The sequence below is a fragment of the Pongo pygmaeus genome, chromosome 10 (genome assembly GCF_028885625.2).
Source record: "Pongo pygmaeus isolate AG05252 chromosome 10, NHGRI_mPonPyg2-v2.0_pri, whole genome shotgun sequence".
Taxonomy (NCBI): domain Eukaryota; kingdom Metazoa; phylum Chordata; class Mammalia; order Primates; family Hominidae; genus Pongo; species Pongo pygmaeus.
In genome coordinates, this window is record NC_072383.2 from 53764951 (window position 1) to 53784907 (window position 19957).

Below are 19957 nucleotides of genomic sequence, written 5' to 3' on the forward strand. Positions count from 1 at the left end.
CGGCCATATGTGCATATTTCTAGGATCCATTTCTATGTGTTTCTCAAAGGGGTCCATGACCCAAAGGTTGAAAAACATCACTGAATTAGTTTTTTTGGTTCATCTTGTAGCTTCCGCCTCAACGGGGAAATTTCCCCTGGATTTGCTCTTGACTCCTGGTGTACTTCAAACCCTTCAGTCCATCACAGTCTAAAGGTCGAGGGAAGGGGAATGAAATAGGATTATGTGTGGTTGCAGGAGGCTTTAAATTCCAAAGAATCTGAAGGTGGATAGGAAAGAGGACTGGTCCCAGACAAATCTGACATTCTAGGCCTGTCTCTGTCAACTTCCCAGCTGTGGCCTTGATCAAGTTAGTTAGTGCTTTCTGCCTTGTTTCTTCATCTGTAAAATAAAAGCTGAAGATTGAGGTCAATTATGTAAACTATGTGTGTAACACAAAAGTAGATGACACTATTAGGAAGGAGGCTTTTAGATAGTCCCTAACTGACTTCTCTGTATCTTCCTTTGGCTGAGACTTTTTTTTTTTAGGTTGAAGCTCGCTCTCTCTCTCTCTCCCCCCCCCTTCTCCTTCTTTCTCTCTCTCTCTCTCTCTATATATATAAATATATATTTATATATATTTATATATTTTATATATATATATATTTTTTAACAACTGGTAGGATAGGTTGGGCATCAGCCTTCTTCAATGATTTGATTGTATACAGATTGAAATCCTTTCCATTTCCAAACACTTAAGAGCCAAAGCCAACTTTTCACTGTCGGTTCCCTTACCTTATATCTCTTGGTAATACCCCCCACCCCCGTTCCCTGATTCCTGGTAAAAGCTCTAGTTGGAGAGCCGAAAGGAAAGGAAAGGAAGTGATCTTTCAAAATTAAAGGTGAACACCTTCACTTAAACTGATTAAAATTGCAGCTACACCGTCCGGCCTCTAGAGGGCAGTGTAAGGATACATTTGTCCAGGTTCGGGACTAGGTTTGATAAATTTTGTCCTGCATCAAATGACAAAAGGGTAATAGAAAATGTATTATATTTATGCCCCTTACTTTGAGATAAGAGACTACCACCTTCATACTTCGGGGTGTTAAGCTGCCATTGCTCTTAAGGGGCAGTTTGTTTTTTAAGACATGGGGTCTTGCTCTGTTGTCCAGGCTGGAGTGCAGTGCCGCGATCTTGGCTCAGTGCAACCTGGAACTCCTGGGCTTAAGCGATCCTCTTGCCTCAGCCTCCCGAGTACTGGGACTACAGGCATGTGCCACCAAGGGGCGATTATTATTATTTTTTTTTCTACGCAAAATAAAAGATGGCTATTCAGTGGTGGTGTTTCATTTTTGTTTGGGGAGAAATTCGACTAGCCCAAGGAATCTCAAATTCTTGGAACCACTATTTTAGGCATTTCTGTTGTCATTCCTGGAATACGAGAATTAAGCGATTGACTTTGCTTTCCCTAAAAGATAAACAGGGTAGTTGTAGTTGCAACAGGGTAGATAGAGGTAGGTCTACCCCGGGTTTAAAGTGGAGATCACAGCCGGGAAAAACCGGACTGGATCCCGAGGCCTCCTCCAGGGAGGGGCGGCAGGGGTGTCTCAAAATCTCCCACCTGTCAGCCCAACTTTTGGATTCCTCGTCACCTTCCACACTGCCCGAGCTCCGGACATACAGCCCCGGTGTACGAGGGTCCCATTCTTTGCACACCAGGGGTATAATGGACTCCGGACTGTTGGCGAGAGTGACAGCAAAAAGAGCCAGCCTCTTCTCCGAGGCTTCTTAGCAACCTGCCTGTCTCGGCTCCAGGAGGCGGGTTCCAGCCAATGGCTGAGCCACCCGCTTCCAGCCAATGGCTGAGGGATGAGCTGAGGGGAGTGAGAGGTCCCTTACTGCACCCGGACATAACGGCGCTGGCACCGCCCCTTCTCGATAACTCGCAGAGCTGGGCTGGTAAAATTGCAGTGCTAAGAACACTGGACCCGGTAAGGAGACTGGGGGTGGTAAAGAAGCTGGGGAGGAAGGGCTGCTGAGCTGGGCAGCGGAGGGGGCCTTGGTGTTCAGCTGTGCTCCGAACCTCAAGGGCAACAAAACTATCAGTACCTGCCTCCACTCCCTCTGTTTGGGTGCTCTTGAGATCGCGGGGTGTTGCCGCAAGACCCTTTTGTGCCTGGATGCCGGACGTATCTTCCTACCTAACGTGCCCATGGGGAGTGAGGGGTCATCACCTGCACCAACGGGTGGCATTTCTGTATTACAGCAAAAGGCTGTCCCTCCCAAACCTGGGATTCTGGGCTCACTGAGTTCACCTGCGAGTCAGCCCTACCTGCACTGCTCTGGTCTAGTACAAACAGGCTGCTGGCATTGAGGTAGATGGCAGAGAGAGTAATGGTCCCATGGCCTAGGGGCAAGGTGAAGACTGCTCCTATTCCCATCTCTAGGTTTCTTTGCCTCCCTACCCGTGACCCACCCACCCCGACACATTGGTCTCCAGCATCTCATCAGCAGTTTAGACATTTCTCACCCCTCCTCACTTTGGCCCTGCTGGGTCAGTGCTCTCTGTTCAGCAATTTGAGGAAGAAACTTGCAGGGTAGAGAGCAGAAAAATTACCTTCCTTCTCCAGCATGCCCCTGACACTCTGGCCATTAACTCCTCAATTTGCTGAGCTCACTACAGTGGCATAGACAAGATTGAGGTGGTCCGGGACCCTGGGTTGGGGTCCAGTTCCCAGCTGGGTTCAATTTTTTTAGGGTGAATGGAGGGAGAGTTGGGGACTGAAAAGCCTTCAAAGACAATGTTATTACAGCAGTCTCCCCTTATCCAAGGTTTCCTTTTCCTGAGTTTCAGTTAGCTATGGTCAACCGCTTGGAAAATAAGTGAACACAGTACAATAAGATATTTTGAGGCTGGGAGTGGTGGCTCATGCCTGTAATAATCCCAGGACTTTGTGAGACCAAGTTTGAAGGATCACTTGAACCCAGGAGTTTGAGACCAGCCTGGGCAACATAGTAAGACCTCATCTCTACGAAAAAAAAAAAAAAAGCCATGCATGGTGGCACACGCCTGTGGTCCCAGCTACTCAAGAGGTTGAGGCAGGAGGATGGCTTGAGCCCAGAAGTTTGATGCTATAGTGAGCTGAGATCATGCCACTGCACTCCAGCCTGGGCAACAGAGCAAGACCCTGTCAGGGGCAGGGGGAGGGGAGGGGAAGCCGGACAGTGGCTCATGCCTGTAATCCAAGCACTTTGGGGGCTGAAGCAGCAAGAGGCCAGGAGTTCAAGACCAGCCTTGACAACATAGACTCCCATGTCTACAGAAAAATTAGCCAGGCTTGGTGACACACACTTGTAGTCCCAGCTACTGGGGAGGCTAAGGCAGGAGGATGGCTTGAGCCCAGGAGGTTGAAGCTGCAGTGAGGCATGATTGACACTCGCCCCATCATCCAGGCTTTTTTTTTTTTTTTTTTTTTTTTTGAGACAAGGTCTTGCCCTGTTGCCCAGGCTGGAGTACGGTGGCGCCATCATGATTCATTGCAGTCTCGACCTCCTGGGCTCAAGCCATCCTCTCATCTCAGCACTCCTCTCCCCACCACCCCAGTAGCTGAGACTACAGACAGGCACCACCATGCCCAGCTAACTTGTTTTTTTTTTTCTAGAGACACAGTCTCACTATGTTGCCCAAGCTGGTCTTGAACTCCTGGAGTCAAGGGATCCTCCTTCCTTGGCCTCCCAAAATGTTGGGATTATAGGCATGAGCCACCATGACTGGCCAAAAAAAAAGTATATTTTGAGAGAGAGACCACATTCATATAACTTTTGTTTTTGTTTTTGTTTCGAGACAAGGTCTCACTGTCTGTTGCCCAAGCTGAAGTGCAGTGGCACAGTCAGCTCACTGTAACCTCAAACTCCTGGGCTTAGATCTTCTCATCTCAGCCTCCAGAGTAGATGGGACCACATGTGCACTCCACCATGCCCAACTAACTTTTTATTTTTTGTAGGGACGGAGTCTCCAACTCCTGGCCTCTAGCAGTCCTCCTGTGTAGGTCTCCCAAAGTGCTAGTATGTCCAGAATTGGTGGGTTCTTGGTCTCACTGACTTCAAGAATGAAGCCGCGGACCCTCGCGGTGAGTGTTACAGTTCTTAAAGGCGGCGTGTCCGGAGTTTGTTCCTTCTGATGTTCAGATGTGTTCGGAGTTTCTTCCTTCTGGTGGGTTCGTGGTCTTGCTGGCTCAGGAGTGAAGCTGAAGACCTTCACAGTGAGTGTTACAGCTCATAAAGGCAGTGTGGACCCAAAGAGTGAGCAGCAGCAAGATTCATTGCAAAGAGGGAAAGAACAAAGCTTCCACAGTGTGGAAGGGGACCCGATCGGGTTGCCACTGCTGGCTCGGGCAGCCTGCTTTTATTCTCTTATCTGGCGCCACCCACATCCTGCTGATGGGTAGAGCCCAGTGGTCTGTTTTGACAGGGCGCTGATTGGTGCCTTTATAATCCCTGAGCTAGACACAAAGGTTCTCCACCTCCCCACCAGATTAGCTAGATACAGAGTGTCCATTGATGTATTCACAATCCCTGAGCTAGACATAAAGGTTCTCCAAGGCCCCACCAGAGTAGCTAGATACAGAGTGTAGATTGGTGCATTCACAAATCCTGAGCTAGACACAGGGTGCTGATTGGTGTGTTTACAAACCTTGAGCTAGATACAGAGTGCCGATTGGTGTATTTACAATCCCTGAGCTAGACATAAAGGTTCTCCACGTCCCCACCGGACTCAGCAGCCCAGCTGGCTTCACCCAGTGGATCCCGCACCGCGCTGCAGGTGGAGCTGCCTGCCAGTCCCGCGCCGTGTGCCCGCACTCCTCAGCCCTTGGGTGGTTGATGGGACTGGGTGCCGTGGAGCAGGGGGCGGTGCTCGTCGGGGAGGCTTAGGCCCCACAGGAGCCCACGGGGGGCGGGGGGGCTGAGGTCCCGAGCCCTGCCCCGCGGGGAGGCAGCCAAGGCCCGGCGAGAAATCGAGCGCAGCGCCGGTGGGCCAGCACTGCTGGGGGACCCAGTACACCCTCCGCAGCTGCTGGCCCGGGTGCTAAGTTCCTCATTGCCCGCAGCCGGCAGGGCTGGCTGGCTGCTCCGAGTGCGGAGCCCGCCAAGCCTACGCCCACCCGGAACTCCAGCTGGCCCGCAAGCTCCGCGCGCAGCCCCGGTTCCCGCTCGCGCCTCAGCCTCCACACCTCCCTACAAGCTGAGGGAGCCGGCTCCGGCCTTGGCCAGCCCAGAAAGGGGCTCCCACAGTGCAGCGGCGGGCTGAAGGGCTCCTCAAGTGCCGCCAAAGTGGGAGCCCAGGCAGAGGAGGCGCCGAGAGCGAGCAAGGGCTGTGAGGACGGCCAGCACGCTGTCACCTCTCACTAGGATTATAAGGGTGAGCCACCACACCCAGCTCTTTTATTACAGTATAATGTTATAATTTTTTTCTTTTTCTTTTCTTTTTTTTTTTTTTTTTTTTTTGAGACGTTTGAGATGGAGTCTCGCTCTGTCGCCCAGGCTGGAGTGCAGTGGCGCGATCTCGGCTCACTGCAATCTCCGCCTCCTGGGTTCATGCCATTCTCCTGTCTCCCGAGTAGCAGGGACTACAGGCGCCCGCCGCCACGCCTGGCTAATTTTTTTTTTTTTTTTTCTATTTTTAGTAGAGACGAGGTTTCGCCAGTGTTAGCCAGGATGGTTTCGATCTCCTGACATCGTGATCTGCCCGTCTCAGCCTCCCAAAGTGCTGGGATTACAGGCGTGAGCCACTGCGCCGGGCTAATTTTTCTATTTTGTTATTGTTGTTAATCTCTTTTTTTTTTTTTTTTGAGATGGAGTCTCTCTCTGTTGCCCAGGCTGGAGAGCAGTGGCGTTATCTCAGCTCACTGCAACCCCACCTCCCAGGTTCAAGTGATTCTCCTGCCTCAGCCTCCCGAGTAGCTGGGGTTACAGGCACGTGTCACCATGCCCGGCTTATTTTTGTATTTTTTGTAGAGACGGGGTTTCCCCATTTTGGCCAGGCTGGTCTCAAACTCCTGACCTCAGGTGATTTACCCTCCTCAGCCTCTCAAAGTGCTGGGATTACAGACGTGAGCCACTGCGCCGGCCATTGTTGTTAATCTCTTACTGTGGGTAATTTAATAATTAAACTATAAGAGGTATGTATGTATGGGGGAAAAACAGTAATATAGGGTTTGGTACAATCTGTGGTTTCAAACATCTACTGGGGGTCGTAGAACATATCCCCAGTAGATAAGGGGGTACTACTGTACTTGTTGACTCTTCATGTTAGCTCTGCTAGGCAGATGTTATTTCAGAGATGAGCAAGCAAGTTCAGAATGGCTTGGAATCTTGCTCAGGACATCGGACTGGTTAATGAATAACAAGATCCAGTTTCACAAACCCAAGGCATTTTGCCCCCAGAATCTGGGCTTCTTCACCCATTTAGGCTGTCACTACTTTTTTTTTCACTTTTTTTTATCCCTGTTTAAGTCAGTCTGACCCACAGTTGTCCTCTGCTGACTTCAGAAATAATAATCTGGCCAGTAGACATTCGGTTTCGGTCCTTTAGGCCCTTCGCCTCAGGCATTGTTCTCTATGGTGGACAAAGTTCAGAATGGAAGATGGGAGAAAGGTGATTCTGATTCTAGAAGCACCCATCCCTCCTACCCCATTCCCCACCCGCATTACCTGCCATCCTGTCAGCACAGTCTGTCTCTGAAGTGCTCCAAGTTTTCTCTAAGGGCCCATTTGGACTCCCACTCTCAAGACTCCTCATTTGCCCAGAAAGCTCCTTGCTGACCTTCTCTGTGTCTTCCTCTCACCCATTCCCTTAGGCCTCCTTAATATCCCCTCCCAGGGTCTCCCTATCTTGATCCCAGAATCTTCCTTCTACAGGTCTGCTACAATGCTGCTGCTGCACAGAGCTGTGGTCCTCAGGCTCAAACAGGCCTGCAGGTAGGCCAGCCCATCCCAGGACGCCTCCTAGCCCCTATCTGCCACCCTTAGTGTCTTTTACAATGTCATACCTTGCAAATAAGACCGTTGAGAGAGTGTGTCCAGGGAGGACAGAGAAAGCAAGACCCACTCTTCCCATCTATCCCTGGAGAAACTAAGTTCCAACTTAAGGAACCAATGGCCAACCAGGGAGAAAGAAGTAGACCCCAAGCCTTCACTGGCCCTTTCACATGACCATACATGCTACTAAGACCTCTCTCTCTTCCAGACTCAAGTCAATCCCCTCAAGGATCTGCATTCAGGCCTGCTCCATAAATGATTCATTTCAGCCCCAGCGCCCCAGCCTCACCTTCTCTGGTGATAACTCCAGCACCCAGGGATGGAGAGTCATGGGGACCCTATTAGGTCTCGGTGCAGTGTTGGCCTATCAGGACCATCGGTGTAGGGTAAGTAGGGAAGGTGCTTCATTGTCAGAACAGACTGGGCACAGTGGCTCACGCCTGTTATCCCAGCACTATAGGAGGCCAAGGTGGGTGGGTCACTTGAGGTCAGGAGTTTGAGACCAGCCTGGGCAACATGGCAAAACCCCATCTCTAGTAAAAATACAAAAATTAGCCAGGTGTGGTGGTGCACGCCTGTAGTCTCAGCTACTTGAGAGGCTGAGACACGAGAATCACTTAAACCAGGAGGCTAAGTCTGCAGTGAGCCAAGATCAAGATTGGGCCACTGCTCTCCAGCCTGGGTGACAGAGTGAGACTCCATCTCAAAAAAAAAAAAAAAAAAATTGTCAGAATAAAGGAATCAGTCCTAGTAAACTCCACAGGCAACCCAGGGGCTGTGACTCGTGTTCTTGCAGTTACCAGAGTTCACAGTGACACAGTCTTCATGCACAGTGGAGATGAAATCTGCTAATCTGCTACCTTCGCTTCCCAGTGGCCAACAACACTGTGGGTTGGGTCAGGGTAAGCTAGAGTGATTACTTCTTTTTTTTTTTTTTTTTTTTTTGGAGACCGAGTTTCACTCTTGTTGCCCAGGCTGGAGTGCAATGGCATGATCTCAGCTCACGGCAACCTCCACCTCCCGGGTTCAAGTGATTCTCCTGCCTCAGCCTCCCGAGTAGCTGGGATTACAGGCATGCACCACCATGCCCAGCTAATTTTATATTTTTAGTAGAGACGGGGCTTCTCCATGTTGGTCAAGCTGGTCTGGAACTCCCGACCTTAGGTGATCCACCCTCCTCGGCCTCCCAAAGTGCTGGGATTACAGTCGTGAGTCACCACGCCTGGCCAAGTGATTTCTTCTTAATAGTCTCTTCCCTTTTATCTTACTCTTTCCCTGCTGACAGGCTGCTCAGGAGTCAACACACATATACACTAAGGAGGAAGTGAGTTCCCACACCAGCCCTGAGACTGGGATCTGGGTGACTCTGGGCTCTGAGGTCTTTGATGTCACAGAATTTGTGGACTTACATCCAGGGGGCCCTTCAAAGCTGATGCTAGCAGCTGGGGGTCCCCTAGAGCCCTTCTGGGCCCTCTATGCTGTTCACAACCAGTCCCATGTGCGTGAGTTACTGGCTCAGTACAAGATTGGGGAGCTGAACCCTGAAGACAAGGTAGCCCCCACCGTAGAGACCTCTGACCCTTATGCTGATGATCCTGTACGTCACCCAGCCCTGAAGGTCAACAGCCAGCGGCCCTTTAATGCAGAACCCCCCCCTGAGCTGCTGACAGAAAACTACATCACACCCAACCCTATCTTCTTCACCCGGAACCATCTGCCTGTACCTAACCTGGATCCAGACACCTATCGCTTACACGTAGTAGGAGCACCTGGGGGTCAGTCACTGTCTCTTTCCCTGGATGACTTGCACAACTTTCCCAAGTACGAGATCACAGTCACTCTGCAGTGTGCCGGCAACCGGCGCTCTGAGATGACCCAGGTCAAAGAAGTAAAAGGTCTGGAGTGGAGAACAGGAGCCATCAGCACTGCACGCTGGGCTGGGGCACGGCTCTGTGATGTGTTAGCCCAGGCTGGCCACCAACTCTGTGAAACTGAGGCCCACGTCTGCTTTGAGGGACTGGACTCAGACCCTACTGGGACTGCCTATGGAGCATCCATCCCTCTGGCTCGGGCCATGGACCCTGAAGCTGAGGTCCTGCTAGCATATGAGATGAATGGGCAGCCTCTGCCACGTGACCACGGCTTCCCTGTGCGTGTGGTGGTGCCTGGAGTGGTGGGTGCCCGCCATGTCAAATGGCTGGGCAGAGTGAGTGTGCAGCCAGAGGAAAGTTACAGCCACTGGCAACGGCGGGATTACAAAGGCTTCTCTCCATCTGTGGACTGGGACACTGTAGATTTTGACTCTGCTCCATCCATTCAGGAACTTCCTGTCCAGTCGGCCATCACAGAGCCCCGGGATGGAGAGACTGTAGAATCAGGGGAGGTGACCATCAAGGGCTATGCATGGAGTGGTGGTGGCAGGGCTGTGATCCGGGTGGATGTGTCTCTGGATGGGGGCCTAACCTGGCAGGTGGCTAAGCTGGATGGAGAGGAACAGCGCCCCAGGAAGGCCTGGGCATGGCGTCTGTGGCAGTTGAAAGCCCCTGTGCCAGCTGGACAAAAGGAACTGAACATTGTTTGTAAGGCTGTGGATGATGGTTACAATGTGCAGCCAGACACCGTGGCCCCAATCTGGAACCTGCGAGGTGTTCTCAGCAATGCCTGGCATCGTGTCCATGTCTATGTCTCCCCATGAGCATGGAAAGGAGCCACCTCCACCCCTTTCCCCACCCATTAGCCTCACCGCTTCAGAAAAATCTTTCCTACCTCTCAACTTCTTGGATCACAACTCTGGCCTTCCTAAGCCATACCCAAGTACATAGCACATTTCACCCAAGGACCCTCCCTCTTTGGACACTATGTTACATACCCCTCTTGGCCTTTGAACCTGTGCCAGGAAGTGTGAGCTGTTACAGCAAGGGGCTGGAAGTGAGACAAGTAATTCTGGAGACAAGCACTATTTTCTCTTCCTACCCCACCTCCATTTCTAATGCCTACTGCCATCAAGGCCTTGTTTTGCTTTTTTTTTTGGATTCTTCAGATAAATGTGTGTGGCATGTGTAAGAAAAGTGTATATACTATTTTATACTACCTCTCCAGGTTGCCAGAGAGTTGTGAGGAGAGCAAGGGGCACAACCATCTTCCTTTATAGTTCTACTTTTCTAATAAATAGTCTGTTTAAGATCATAACTATTGGGCCTGGGGAGTGAGCCTATTGCAGGAGGGAGGATGCATTTGTACTGGGATGTATAATGAGATTAGTCCAAAACAAACAAAACTGGGGAGGAAGACAGAGAGGAAGTAGGCTTGTAGGTTAAGAAGTAGGGCTTCCGGCTGAGCACAGTGGCTCACGCCTGTAATCCCAGCACTTTGGGAGTCCGAGGCAGGTGGATCACTTGAGGTCAGGAGTTCGAGACCAGCCTGGCCAACATGGCAAAACCCCGTCTCTACCAAAAACACAAAAATTAGCCGGGTGTGGTGGCGTGGCGGGTGCCTGTAATCCCAGCTACTTGGGAGGCTGAGGCAGGAGAATCGCTTGAACCAACGAGGCGGAGGTTGCAGTGAGCCGAGATCACACCCACTACACCCCAGCCTGGGTGACAGAGCGAGATTCTGTCTCAAAAAAAAGGGCTTCCTTCTCTGAGGTCTGGCAGTATCTGCAGGGACACCTAGGTGATTGACCTCAGGATACCATGAAGAGAGGAGAGGTGACAAAAACATGTACCCTCCAACTCCTCTCCCCAACAATTCCAGTGCACTTGGCAGGAAAGGCAAAGGGTGCTAGGAGTTTAAAATCAATATTGTCTTAGGAGGCTGTGAAAGCAAAATAAATCTTGAGGCCCCAGAATCACTAAGCTAAAGGGAAAAGTCAAGCTGGGAACTGATTAGGGTAAACCTGCCTCCCATTCAAAGTCATCCCTCTGCTCACTGAGATAAATGCATATCTGATTGCCTTCTTTGAGAGGAATACAACCATTTGCCTCTTTTTTTTTTTTTGTAGAGACAGAGTCTTGCTCTGTCACCCAGGCTGGAGTGCAGGAGTGCGGTGGCACGATCTCCGCTCACTGCAACCTCCGCCTCCGGAGTTCAAGCAATTCTGTCTCAGCCTCCCAGGTAGCTGGGACTACAGGCGCACACCGCCACGCCCGGCTAATTTCTTTTGTATTTTAGTAGAGATAGGTTTCACCATGTTGCCCAGACTGGTCTTGAACTCCTCAGCTCAAGCAATCCGTCTGCCTCGGCCTCCCAAAGTGCTAAGTGCTAGGATTACAGGCGTGAGCCACCAAGCCCGGCTTTTTTTTTTTTTTTTTTTTTGAGATGAAGTCTCACTCTGTTGCTCAGGCTGGAGTGCAGTGGCGCGATCTCGGCTCGCTGCAACCTCCGCCTCCCGGGTTCAAGCGATTCTCCTGCCTCAGCCTCCCAAGTAGCTGGGACTACAGGTGCGCGCCACCACACCTGGCTAATTTTTTATTTTTAGTAGAGATGGGGTTTCACCATGTTGGCCAGGCTGGTCTTGAACTCCTGACCTCAGGTGATCCGCCCGCCTCGGCCTCCCAAAGTGCTGGGATTACAGGCGTGAACCACTGCAACCGGCCCCATTTACCTCTTATCTACCTATGACCTGGAAGCCTCCTCCCAGCTTTGAGCTGTCCTGCCTTTACATATATTGATTAATGTCTCTTGTCTCCCTAAAATGTATAACACCAAGCTGTGCTCCAATCACCTAGGGCACATGTCGTCAGGACCTCCTGAGGCTGCGTTACGGGCGTGCGTCCTTAACTTTGGCAAAATAAACTTCCTAAACTGAGACCTGTCTCAGATTTTTGGGATTCACAAGGTACAGAGGGAAAACTTGGCTCTAGGGCCTGACGTGCCAGGCCACATAGGCCGTCCAGCGTGTGCTTAGATTGCAAACTGGGTGCAGATTAAAGGCTAGTTTTTGGGTTACCTTCGGCAGGCGATGGCGCCTTTCGGACTTGAATCTTTCGGCGCTCGGCTACTCTCCCCTAGCTCCTCTCCCATTTTCCCCCAGCAGTCTCCCGGGCTTGGGGACGCTCGGTGTTCGGCCTTGCCGCCTGTCGCCTGGTAGTGGGACCGGAAGTTGTTAGGGGGAGGGGGACGGCTGTGATGGGGGGGGATATTTGGGGGGGCAGGTCCCTTCTCAGGTGAAGCTGCTGATGGAGATGGAGCCGCCGCCACCGCCGCCTCTGAGCGCCCGGGTCCTGGCTCCGGCCTGGCGACTGCCGCCGCCTCAGTGACCCCACTCCCCCCGCACTGGGCCGCCCGGGCCAGAGTGGGGGACCCCCGCCCCCTCGCCTCCCTCTCCCCCAACACCGTCCCCTCTCCCCAACCCCTCACAGCCTGCGCGCGCGCGGAGACGCCTCAGGTGAGTGAGGGGCGGGGCTTGGTGGGGGTAAAGCGGGGGCGGGGCCTCGGTAGCCGGGGGCGGGGCCTGAGGGGTTCGGACGTGAAGGAACGGGGAGACGTGGGCGGGGGAAGGGGCCCCGCTGAGAGAGGGTCGCGGGTTGGGCTGGGGCCGGAGGGGTGGAAGGTGGCCGGGGGAGTTTGGCCCGAGGCCCTAGTATTAAGAGTGAGGTAGCAGGGACTCGGGGGTCCTAAAAAGGCGGGAGACAGATCAAGGCAGGGGGCTGAGGACAGGCAGGAGCTGCCAGGCGCGGGGCTCCTCCGTGGGGATGTGGCTTGGGTATACAGCAGAAGGACAGCGAGGAGAGAGGAGCAGCAAAGAGGGTATCTGAACAAAAAAGCGAGGGACCCTGGTGTTGGGTCGAGGAATGCTGAAGACAGCAGTCTGGGGATAAAGACGTAGGCCTAGGTGAGATCTGGGAGGCAATGAGCATATTGGGAGAAACATGTAGAGAAGAAACTTAGGATGGAGTGAGAAGTGCACAGTGTAGGGTGAGAGGTGTAGGGAACTTGGGAAGCAAGGCTGGGAAGGAAGAGATTCACTGCCTAAGAGCCCTAAGAAAGAAATGCAACAGAGGAATCCCCAGGGCAGACATCCAGATGGGAGCTGCAAACTTGGGAAGCAGGCTGCCTGCTCCTGTATACCAAAACAGCCCTCCCTGTACCTCCTCACACAAACCCCATCCCGTTATTTTCTTACCCCATGGCTGCTAGAGTTGTAGGTTCTCACTTTTCAAATTTTCTATATTATTTCTGTGCCTTTAAAAAAAATTATGATTAGTCCTGTCTGGGAACAGTGGAATGTTTAATGGAACGTGGACCTTTCTATATGCTTATGAACTATTGTACCCCAATCCCCCTCCAAGGTCAAGAACTTACGAACTCTGCTTCCAGGAAATTTTTTTTTTTTTTTTTTTGAGACGGAGTTTCACTCTTATTGCCCAGGCTGGAGTGCAATGGCACGACCTCTGCTCACTGCAACCTCCATCTCCCAGGTTCAAGCGATTCTCCTGCCTCAGCCTCTCAAGTAGCTGGGATTACAGGCGCCCGCCACCACCCCTGGCTAATTTTTTGTATTTTTAGTAGAGATGGGTTTCACCATGTTGGCCAGGCTGGTCTCGAACTCCTGACCTCAGGTGATCCACCCGCCTCGGCCTCCCAAAGTGCTGGGATTACAGGCATGAGCCACCGTGCCTGGCCAGAAAATTTTTTGCATAACTTATTTCACCCCATTCCCTTCTTTCATGAACAAAACTGTCTATTGTTGTTACTCTTATCAACCTTTGCTTATATGTCTCATAGTTCCTACTGTGCCTGTCTCCCCAGCCTGTGCCCTTGAAGCATCAATGGTGGGCATGGTATGTTCCTGACATGCTCACATGTCAGCTTTAGATGTTCCAACGTCATGGTCAACCAGATGACCATTGAAGCCTGTCTCCCCTTACTGATACTTGCTCACTTTGCCTGGGTGAAGATACATGTTCATATCCTTAAAGAAGCATGAAAATGTTATCTGACTACCTAGAATGTTTCCACTTAAGATAACTCAGATTCTGAGGACAAGGCCAGATAAAAGGCCAAATCAGACAACCTTTGAAAGCATAGTGTTTCGTTTGGTTGGGGTGTATGGTAATCCCTCACCTCCCCATGGACCTGCCAGTAGGTCCGTGAATCTTGCTCTATGGTTTGCAGGAGGACTTCAGCTTTCCCTACTAACAGCCTAAAGCCAGAGAATCCAGACAGACCCTTGGGTCATGAGAACAGTCAGATGAGTAGCTCCTGAGATAAAAATAAAATCTTAAAAGAAGAAAATAGCTTTACCATTGGGAAGCAAGAGAAGTTTCACTGGAGCTTCTGGGGTGGGCTTCAGAATGGTGAGAGCTGCCCTCATTTTGGCAGCTTCAGAATTATACCTTGCCCTGGTCAATAGAAGTTGATGTCTCAAACACAAAATATAATGTCTTTGTTGCCCACTGAGTGCAGTTAGTTGAATTGTAGCTTCTGGGCAATCCCCTTCCTCTGAGTAGGTTAAGGGTAAGGCATATTTCAGGACTTGGCTCAGAAATAAGTCCTGACTTTTTTCCAGTGAAAATGCAACTGAAAGTCTCTTTATGTCCTCTTAGTTTGAAATCTGCAGCTTGAACTTCCCAGCATGGGAGAAACTTATCCCACCTTTCACCGTACCCCCCGCCCCCACACACACAGCAGTATCCACAAAGGAATTATTTTTTTCCCCAACTGGCCATCTCTCTCTCTCTCTCTCTCTCTCTCTCTCTCTGTCCACACACACACACCAAAGAAAAAGAAAGATAGGTATTTCTAGCCTCGTTTTACTCTGTAGGAACAAATAAGAGTGTGGGACCCTGTGAGTGTGGACAATGCCACAGGCAGAGGGACTCCCTTTCTTTACTGGTCTGTTGACTCTGCTGAAGAAAGCTTTGAATTCCAGGCTTTGATTTGCTTCCTCTTCTTAGAAGAGTTATGGACTCTGTTCTGGAAACAGAGAGATAGGTTCAAAGTTTATCAGACAAAAGCATCTAAGAAAGGGTAGTGCTGATATGAATGACCTGGTCCAGCTGTGGGTAGGATCCACACTGTAGGCTCTGATGCAATACATATGCTGGGGTAGTCCTCGAGCTAAGAGGCCGTTTCTACTTTAGAGACTTAATGACCATCTAGTTTGGTCTTTTCCTCAGGTCCATTATCTCTGAAAAGAGACATAGGAGGAAGAGGATTATTTATCCTCCCATCCATAAGCCTGTGTTTCCAGTTCAAGGATTTAGGTCAGCAAGATGCAGACCCAAAAACCGTTCATTTAATAACCCAAGAAGGAAGGCAAGCAGGGTGGCCCAAATCTTCCAACTGGGGCAAGATTTAATATAGTGTTCCAGTGGAAAGAACCTTCTAATGGTAACTTGGGCTCTACATGTCCTAATTCTGTTGTTAATGAGATTGGTGACTCTGGGCTTAGTTTCTTCTGTTAAAAACTAGGAAACTGTAGATCATCTCTCAACTCCATTTCAGCTCCAGGATTTCTCAGTTCCTGGAGTACCCCTGCCCTAGACCCTCCACATGAAGAAGAGAGGCTTACCAAATTGGATTATCAGAGCAAGACTATTAGCAGAGGAGCCTGAAAACATCTTTCTGGCCCAAACAACAGTGAACTTTTTTGATCAGCATGTATTAGGGACTTTTGGGCACAATTGCAATCAAAGGCAATTGTTCCTGTCTCTTCTACATTTCTTTGTACTGTACCCTAGTCAGAATAGTTCATTGAGACTTCCCTGTAATTTCAAACTTCACTTGAGAGCGCTAACCCTGTTTGGGTATCTTTGGCTTTAAAACTGATTATTATAAAACTCAAATTGAATTTCCCTGCTCTACTTTCTCCACCCCTGCCCAAACATACCACTGAACAGCAGTGATTTTGTGAGGCCTTTCTATAAACAGAGAGCTATACTTGGGGGTACACCCAAAAACCCCGAAAAGTATCATCTCCTATGTATCATATCTAGTGATTTAAAGTGTTTAGTTTGGCCCTTTCCCTTAGTTCCTTATGTCCTGAAATGAGACATGGGAGGGATAGGATTGTTTCTTCTCCCACTCATAAACCTTAGCCTTCTCTCTCTTCTGCAGTCTACATGGGGAGGACAGAGAAGCGCAAAGAACAAGAGAAAAGATGCATCCATCTGAGATCTAAAAGGAGACAATGAGGTGATATTTTCCCCCTGCCCAGGTGTTGTGTTTTCAGCTCTTACCCCTTTTTATTTTAGAGACTGGCCATTCCTAGGATGACCTGGGAATTCATCCCCTCTGCACTGCTCCCCAAGCACTTGGATAATGAAGCTGAGCTGTCTTCAACTGTATTATATGTAGACAGAAGGTCACCATCTACAGCCTGGTGAAAAATGAGTCAGACCTTTCCACTGTAAAGACAAACACATGGGCTGAGCTAAGGTTGGTGGGTTTCCTTCAGAGAGCACTAGGTTGACCCTAAAGATAATTTCAGAGCTGCAAATTGCTTGATGTCTAGGTCTTTTTCCTGGAAAGGGGCTTGCAGACAACGGCTAATTCCATACCTTTCCCTGGCTCCTTTGCGTCTTCTCCCTCCTCAATTATGCAAAGCTTTGATAGAGAGCAGAGCCAGCTATGTGATTCCAACATATTTTTGCTCAGATTTCATTCAGTTCAGGAAGGCACAGACAGTAGAGGATGATGGTGTGGGTTTGCTCTACTTGTAGCACCTGAATGGCTCATACCCAAGGCACATGGGAAGTTCTGTCTTGTTAATAAATACTGCTCTCCACCGCAGAACCCAGGTACTAAGAGAAAGTGGAGAAAATTTTTCTACTTCTGCCTGTTATAGTTTGGGAATAATAACAAAAACATGGTATGGATCCTTGCCATTCTCTCTACCTTCACCCTCTTTCCCAACAGTATTCTTCTCGTGACCTTTTACCCCCTAGGCCACATTAAGCATGTGTTAAATGACTTTGTTTTTTTTTTTGAGACAGAGTTTCGTTCTTGTTGCCCAGTCTGGAGTGCAATGGCCCGATCTCGGCTCACTGCAACCTCCGCCTCCTGGGTTCAAGCAATTCTCCTGCCTCAGCCTCCTGAATAGCTGGGATTACAGGCATGAACCACCACCCCTGGCTAATTTTGTATTCTTAGCAGAGATGGGGTTTCTCCATTTGGTCAGGCTGGTCTCAAACTCCTGACCTCAGGTGATCCGCCCACCTTGGCCTCCCAAAGTGCTGGGATTACAGGCGTGAGCCACCACACCTGGCCTAAATTACTTTTTTTTTTTTAGGGTCTCACTGTGTTGCCCAGGCTGGCCTAGAACTCCTGGCCTCAAGCAGTCTTCTTGCCTTGGCCTCCCAAAGTGCTGGGATTACAGGTATGGGCCACCATGCCCGGCCTAAATTCCAGTTTTGAAGTGTCACTGGATTAAACAGGATTCTTTAGAGTATTTGAAGAGTTTTAATCACTAGTGATGTCCATCTTATTTCAGGCTTTCAGAGACACCACACAGAGAAAACCTGACTTACTCACATTTTTGTCATCAATACTTAGAGCCGTGAGAATGTTTCTGGGGAAAGGGGGGTGGTAGGTGATACCTGACCTCCTCTTGGAAATCAGACTCTGGATTGGCCCTCACTGCTGCCTGTCAGGGAGCCTGGTGGGAAATCTTCTGTCTAGAAAGGATGCCCATTCCTGTTCAAATGTGTTATAATGTTGATGCGAGAAAGCCAGGGCCATGGAGGAATCTTGTTTATGCCAAGTGGATTCAAGCAAATGGGGAAGAGCTAGGCACAGTGGCACATGAACCTGTAGTCCCAACTACTCATTAGGCTGAGGAAGGAGGATTGCTTGAGGCCAAGAGTTTGAGGCTGTAGTGTGCTGTGATTGTGCCCATGAACAGCCACTGCACTCCAGCCCAGACAACATAGTGAGATCCCGTCTCTAGTAAATATAATAAATAAATAAGAACAGGGAAGAAAATTTGTGTCTCCAGAGGTTACACTGACCCGTGTTTCCTCCCTCCTCACAGAGATATTCCTTTTGAATTGGAACACTGATTGTTTCTGGTTGCTTTGTATTCAGCTCAGAGCTGAATTTACAGTACATGTGTGCCTACCCGCCATCACTGAGTGACAGTTATGTCGCTTTATTTATTTATTTATTTATTTTTTTATTTTGTGACAGAGTCTCACTCTGTTACCCAGGCTGGAGTGCAATGGCATGATCTCGGCTCACTCCAACCTCTGCCTCCGGGGTTCAAATGATTCTTATGCCTCAGCCTCCCAAGCAGCTGGGACTACAGGCACGTACCACCAAGCCCAGCTAATTTTTGTATTTTTAGTAGAGATGGGGTTTCACCACGTTGGCCAAGCTGATCTTGAACTCCTGACCTCAAGTGATCTGCCTGCCTCAGCCTCCCAGAGTGCTGGGATTACAGGTGTGAGCCACTGCCCCCAGCCGACAGTTATGTTGCTTTAAAGCTAATCTCCTTCCAAGATCTTTGATACAAAACTGTCTAATGTAACTAACTTCCCTCTCCTTATACCTCCTCCTCCTGCAATGTGTCTCCAATTGGCACTGCCTAATTTGACCCAGTTCCTCTAAGGAAAGGCTAAGATCTGCCTGGCTGGTTAGGCAGGGGAGGAGGTGCTTTAAGGGGTAGAGAGTGGGAAGGCTGGGCGGGATGTGCTGCAGGGAGACTTGAGCAAAGAGTAAAGTACATCTACTGATTTGCTCCTGGTTTGCACAGAAAACCAGGACTGAGAACAGCAGAGTTTTCAATCCATTGCCCTCTCACTTCCAGGGTTACCAACTTGGTATTAAAACCAGCTGGAGAGCCGGGCGCAGTGGCTCACGCCTGTAATCCCAACACTTTGGGAGGCCGAGGCGGGCAGATTACCTGAGGTCAGGAGTTCGAGAGCAGCCTGGCCAACATGGCAAAACCCCGTCTCTACTAAAAATACAAAAATTAGCCAGGTGTGGTGGCGCACGCCTGTAATCCTAGCTACTCAGGAGGCTGAGGCAGGAGAATCCCTTGAACCCGGGATGCAGAGGTTGCAGTGAGCTGAGATCGTGCCACTGCACTCCAGCCTGAGTGACAGATCGAGACTCCGTCTCAAAAAAAAAGAAACAAACAAACAAAAACCCAGCTGGAGGCAGCTAAGTACAGCTAAGTACTGATTTTGCCCAAGATGTGTCACAGAGCACATGTTAAAAGCAGTTAAGCAGGAAAGCTCAGCTTATTGTTAGAAAGAAAGTCCAACTCAAAAAACAACTCCTTCAGACCTTTCTGGAAATTGTTTTGGGGCCATCTGGGCAAAAGTCCAAGAATGAGATACACTTCCTAAGCCAGTGCTTCCTGAATGCTATGCTTCACCTGTTCTACCTACCTAGTGCTTGTCTAGCCCTTCATTCACACACGCATTAGGCATGCTGCATGTACACAAACACACACACACAAAATAATATGAGCATATTTCTTCCTGTAGAGCCAGCTCGACTTGTTCTTCCTTTTTAAGTAACAGACCCCACTCCCACAGGGATCACACCAAAGGAAAAGATGACTTACCTGATGTTAGAACCAGGGAAAAGAATTAGCCGAGTGTGGTGGTCCATGCCAGTAGTCTCGGCTACTCAGAAGTCTGAGGCAGGAGAACTGCTTGAACCTGGGAGCCAAACTCGTGCCACTGCACTCCAGCCTGGGCAACACAGCGAGACTCCATCTCAAAAAAAAAAAAAAAAAAAAGGAAAAGCAAGAAAACCCATGAAGGCCTTGAGTAGCCTGGCTTTTGAAAGGTTTAATAGAAAGAGGACACCTCAGAGAGGCAGGCAACTTGTGTTCTTGTTCTTGTTCTATTCTCACCATGAACCTTGGGACAAGTAACTTCACTGCTCTCTCAGCCTCAGTTTCTCTCAGTTTCTCCAAGCAGAAAACAGGAAAATCCTGCTCACTCCTGTCTCTCCTGCATGGGGAGGTGTGTGAAGGAAGTTTCA

The 19957-nt window shown here is 49.8% G+C and overlaps 2 protein-coding genes and 1 long non-coding RNA gene across 19 annotated transcripts in view; 2 read left to right on the top strand and 1 right to left on the bottom strand.

Moving 5' to 3' along the window:
- Nucleotides 1-1513: 1513 nt before the first annotated feature.
- SUOX (sulfite oxidase) lies at nt 1514-10204 on the top strand. 4 transcript variants are annotated; one of them, XM_054442014.2, is made up of 6 exons: nt 1514-1971; nt 3985-4242; nt 5089-5399; nt 6899-6958; nt 7227-7404; nt 8304-10204. In XM_054442014.2, the coding sequence occupies exons 4-6, from the start codon at nt 6909-6911 to the stop codon at nt 9711-9713; spliced, it is 1638 nt and encodes a 545-aa protein (XP_054297989.1). In that variant the 5' UTR covers nt 1514-1971; nt 3985-4242; nt 5089-5399; nt 6899-6908; the 3' UTR covers nt 9714-10204. The 4 variants fall into 4 exon arrangements, with proteins under 4 accessions (XP_054297989.1, XP_054297987.1, XP_054297985.1 ...); XM_054442012.2 differs by lacking the exon at nt 5089-5399; XM_054442010.2 differs by lacking the exon at nt 5089-5399 and having other exon boundaries at nt 3985-4110.
- A 1901-nt stretch (nt 10205-12105) lies between these two features.
- Nucleotides 12106-19957, top strand: part of IKZF4 (IKAROS family zinc finger 4) — a 30902-nt gene continuing 23050 nt past the window's right edge. For 7 of the 14 annotated variants that reach the window (XM_054442017.1, XM_063672816.1, XM_063672826.1 and 4 more), the window contains exons 1-2: nt 12147-12404; nt 16079-16156. The gene's annotated coding sequence lies outside the window, so the exon portion shown is untranslated. Of the gene's footprint in view, nt 12405-16078; nt 16400-19957 lie in introns of those variants that run through there. The other 7 variants (XM_063672824.1, XM_063672822.1, XM_063672825.1 and 4 more) reach the window with 7 other exon arrangements.
- Nucleotides 14756-19682, bottom strand: LOC129009307 (uncharacterized). The gene is made up of 3 exons (XR_008492747.1): nt 19533-19682; nt 16201-16368; nt 14756-14935 (listed from the first exon to the last, which is right to left on the bottom strand). It is a non-coding gene; the product is annotated as an uncharacterized LOC129009307 (long non-coding RNA).

Excerpts from the sequence above, each read along its gene's own strand:
- SUOX (XM_054442014.2), top strand. The coding sequence starts at position 6,909 with ATGCTGCTGCTGCACAGAGCTGTGGTCCTCAGGCTCAAACAGGCCTGC. Across the intron at positions 6,959-7,226 it reads AGGCTCAAACAGGCCTGCAG|ACTCAAGTCAATCCCCTCAA; the intron begins GTAGGCCAGCCC and ends TCTCTCTTCCAG. Across the intron at positions 7,405-8,303 it reads ATCAGGACCATCGGTGTAGG|GCTGCTCAGGAGTCAACACA; the intron begins GTAAGTAGGGAA and ends CCCTGCTGACAG.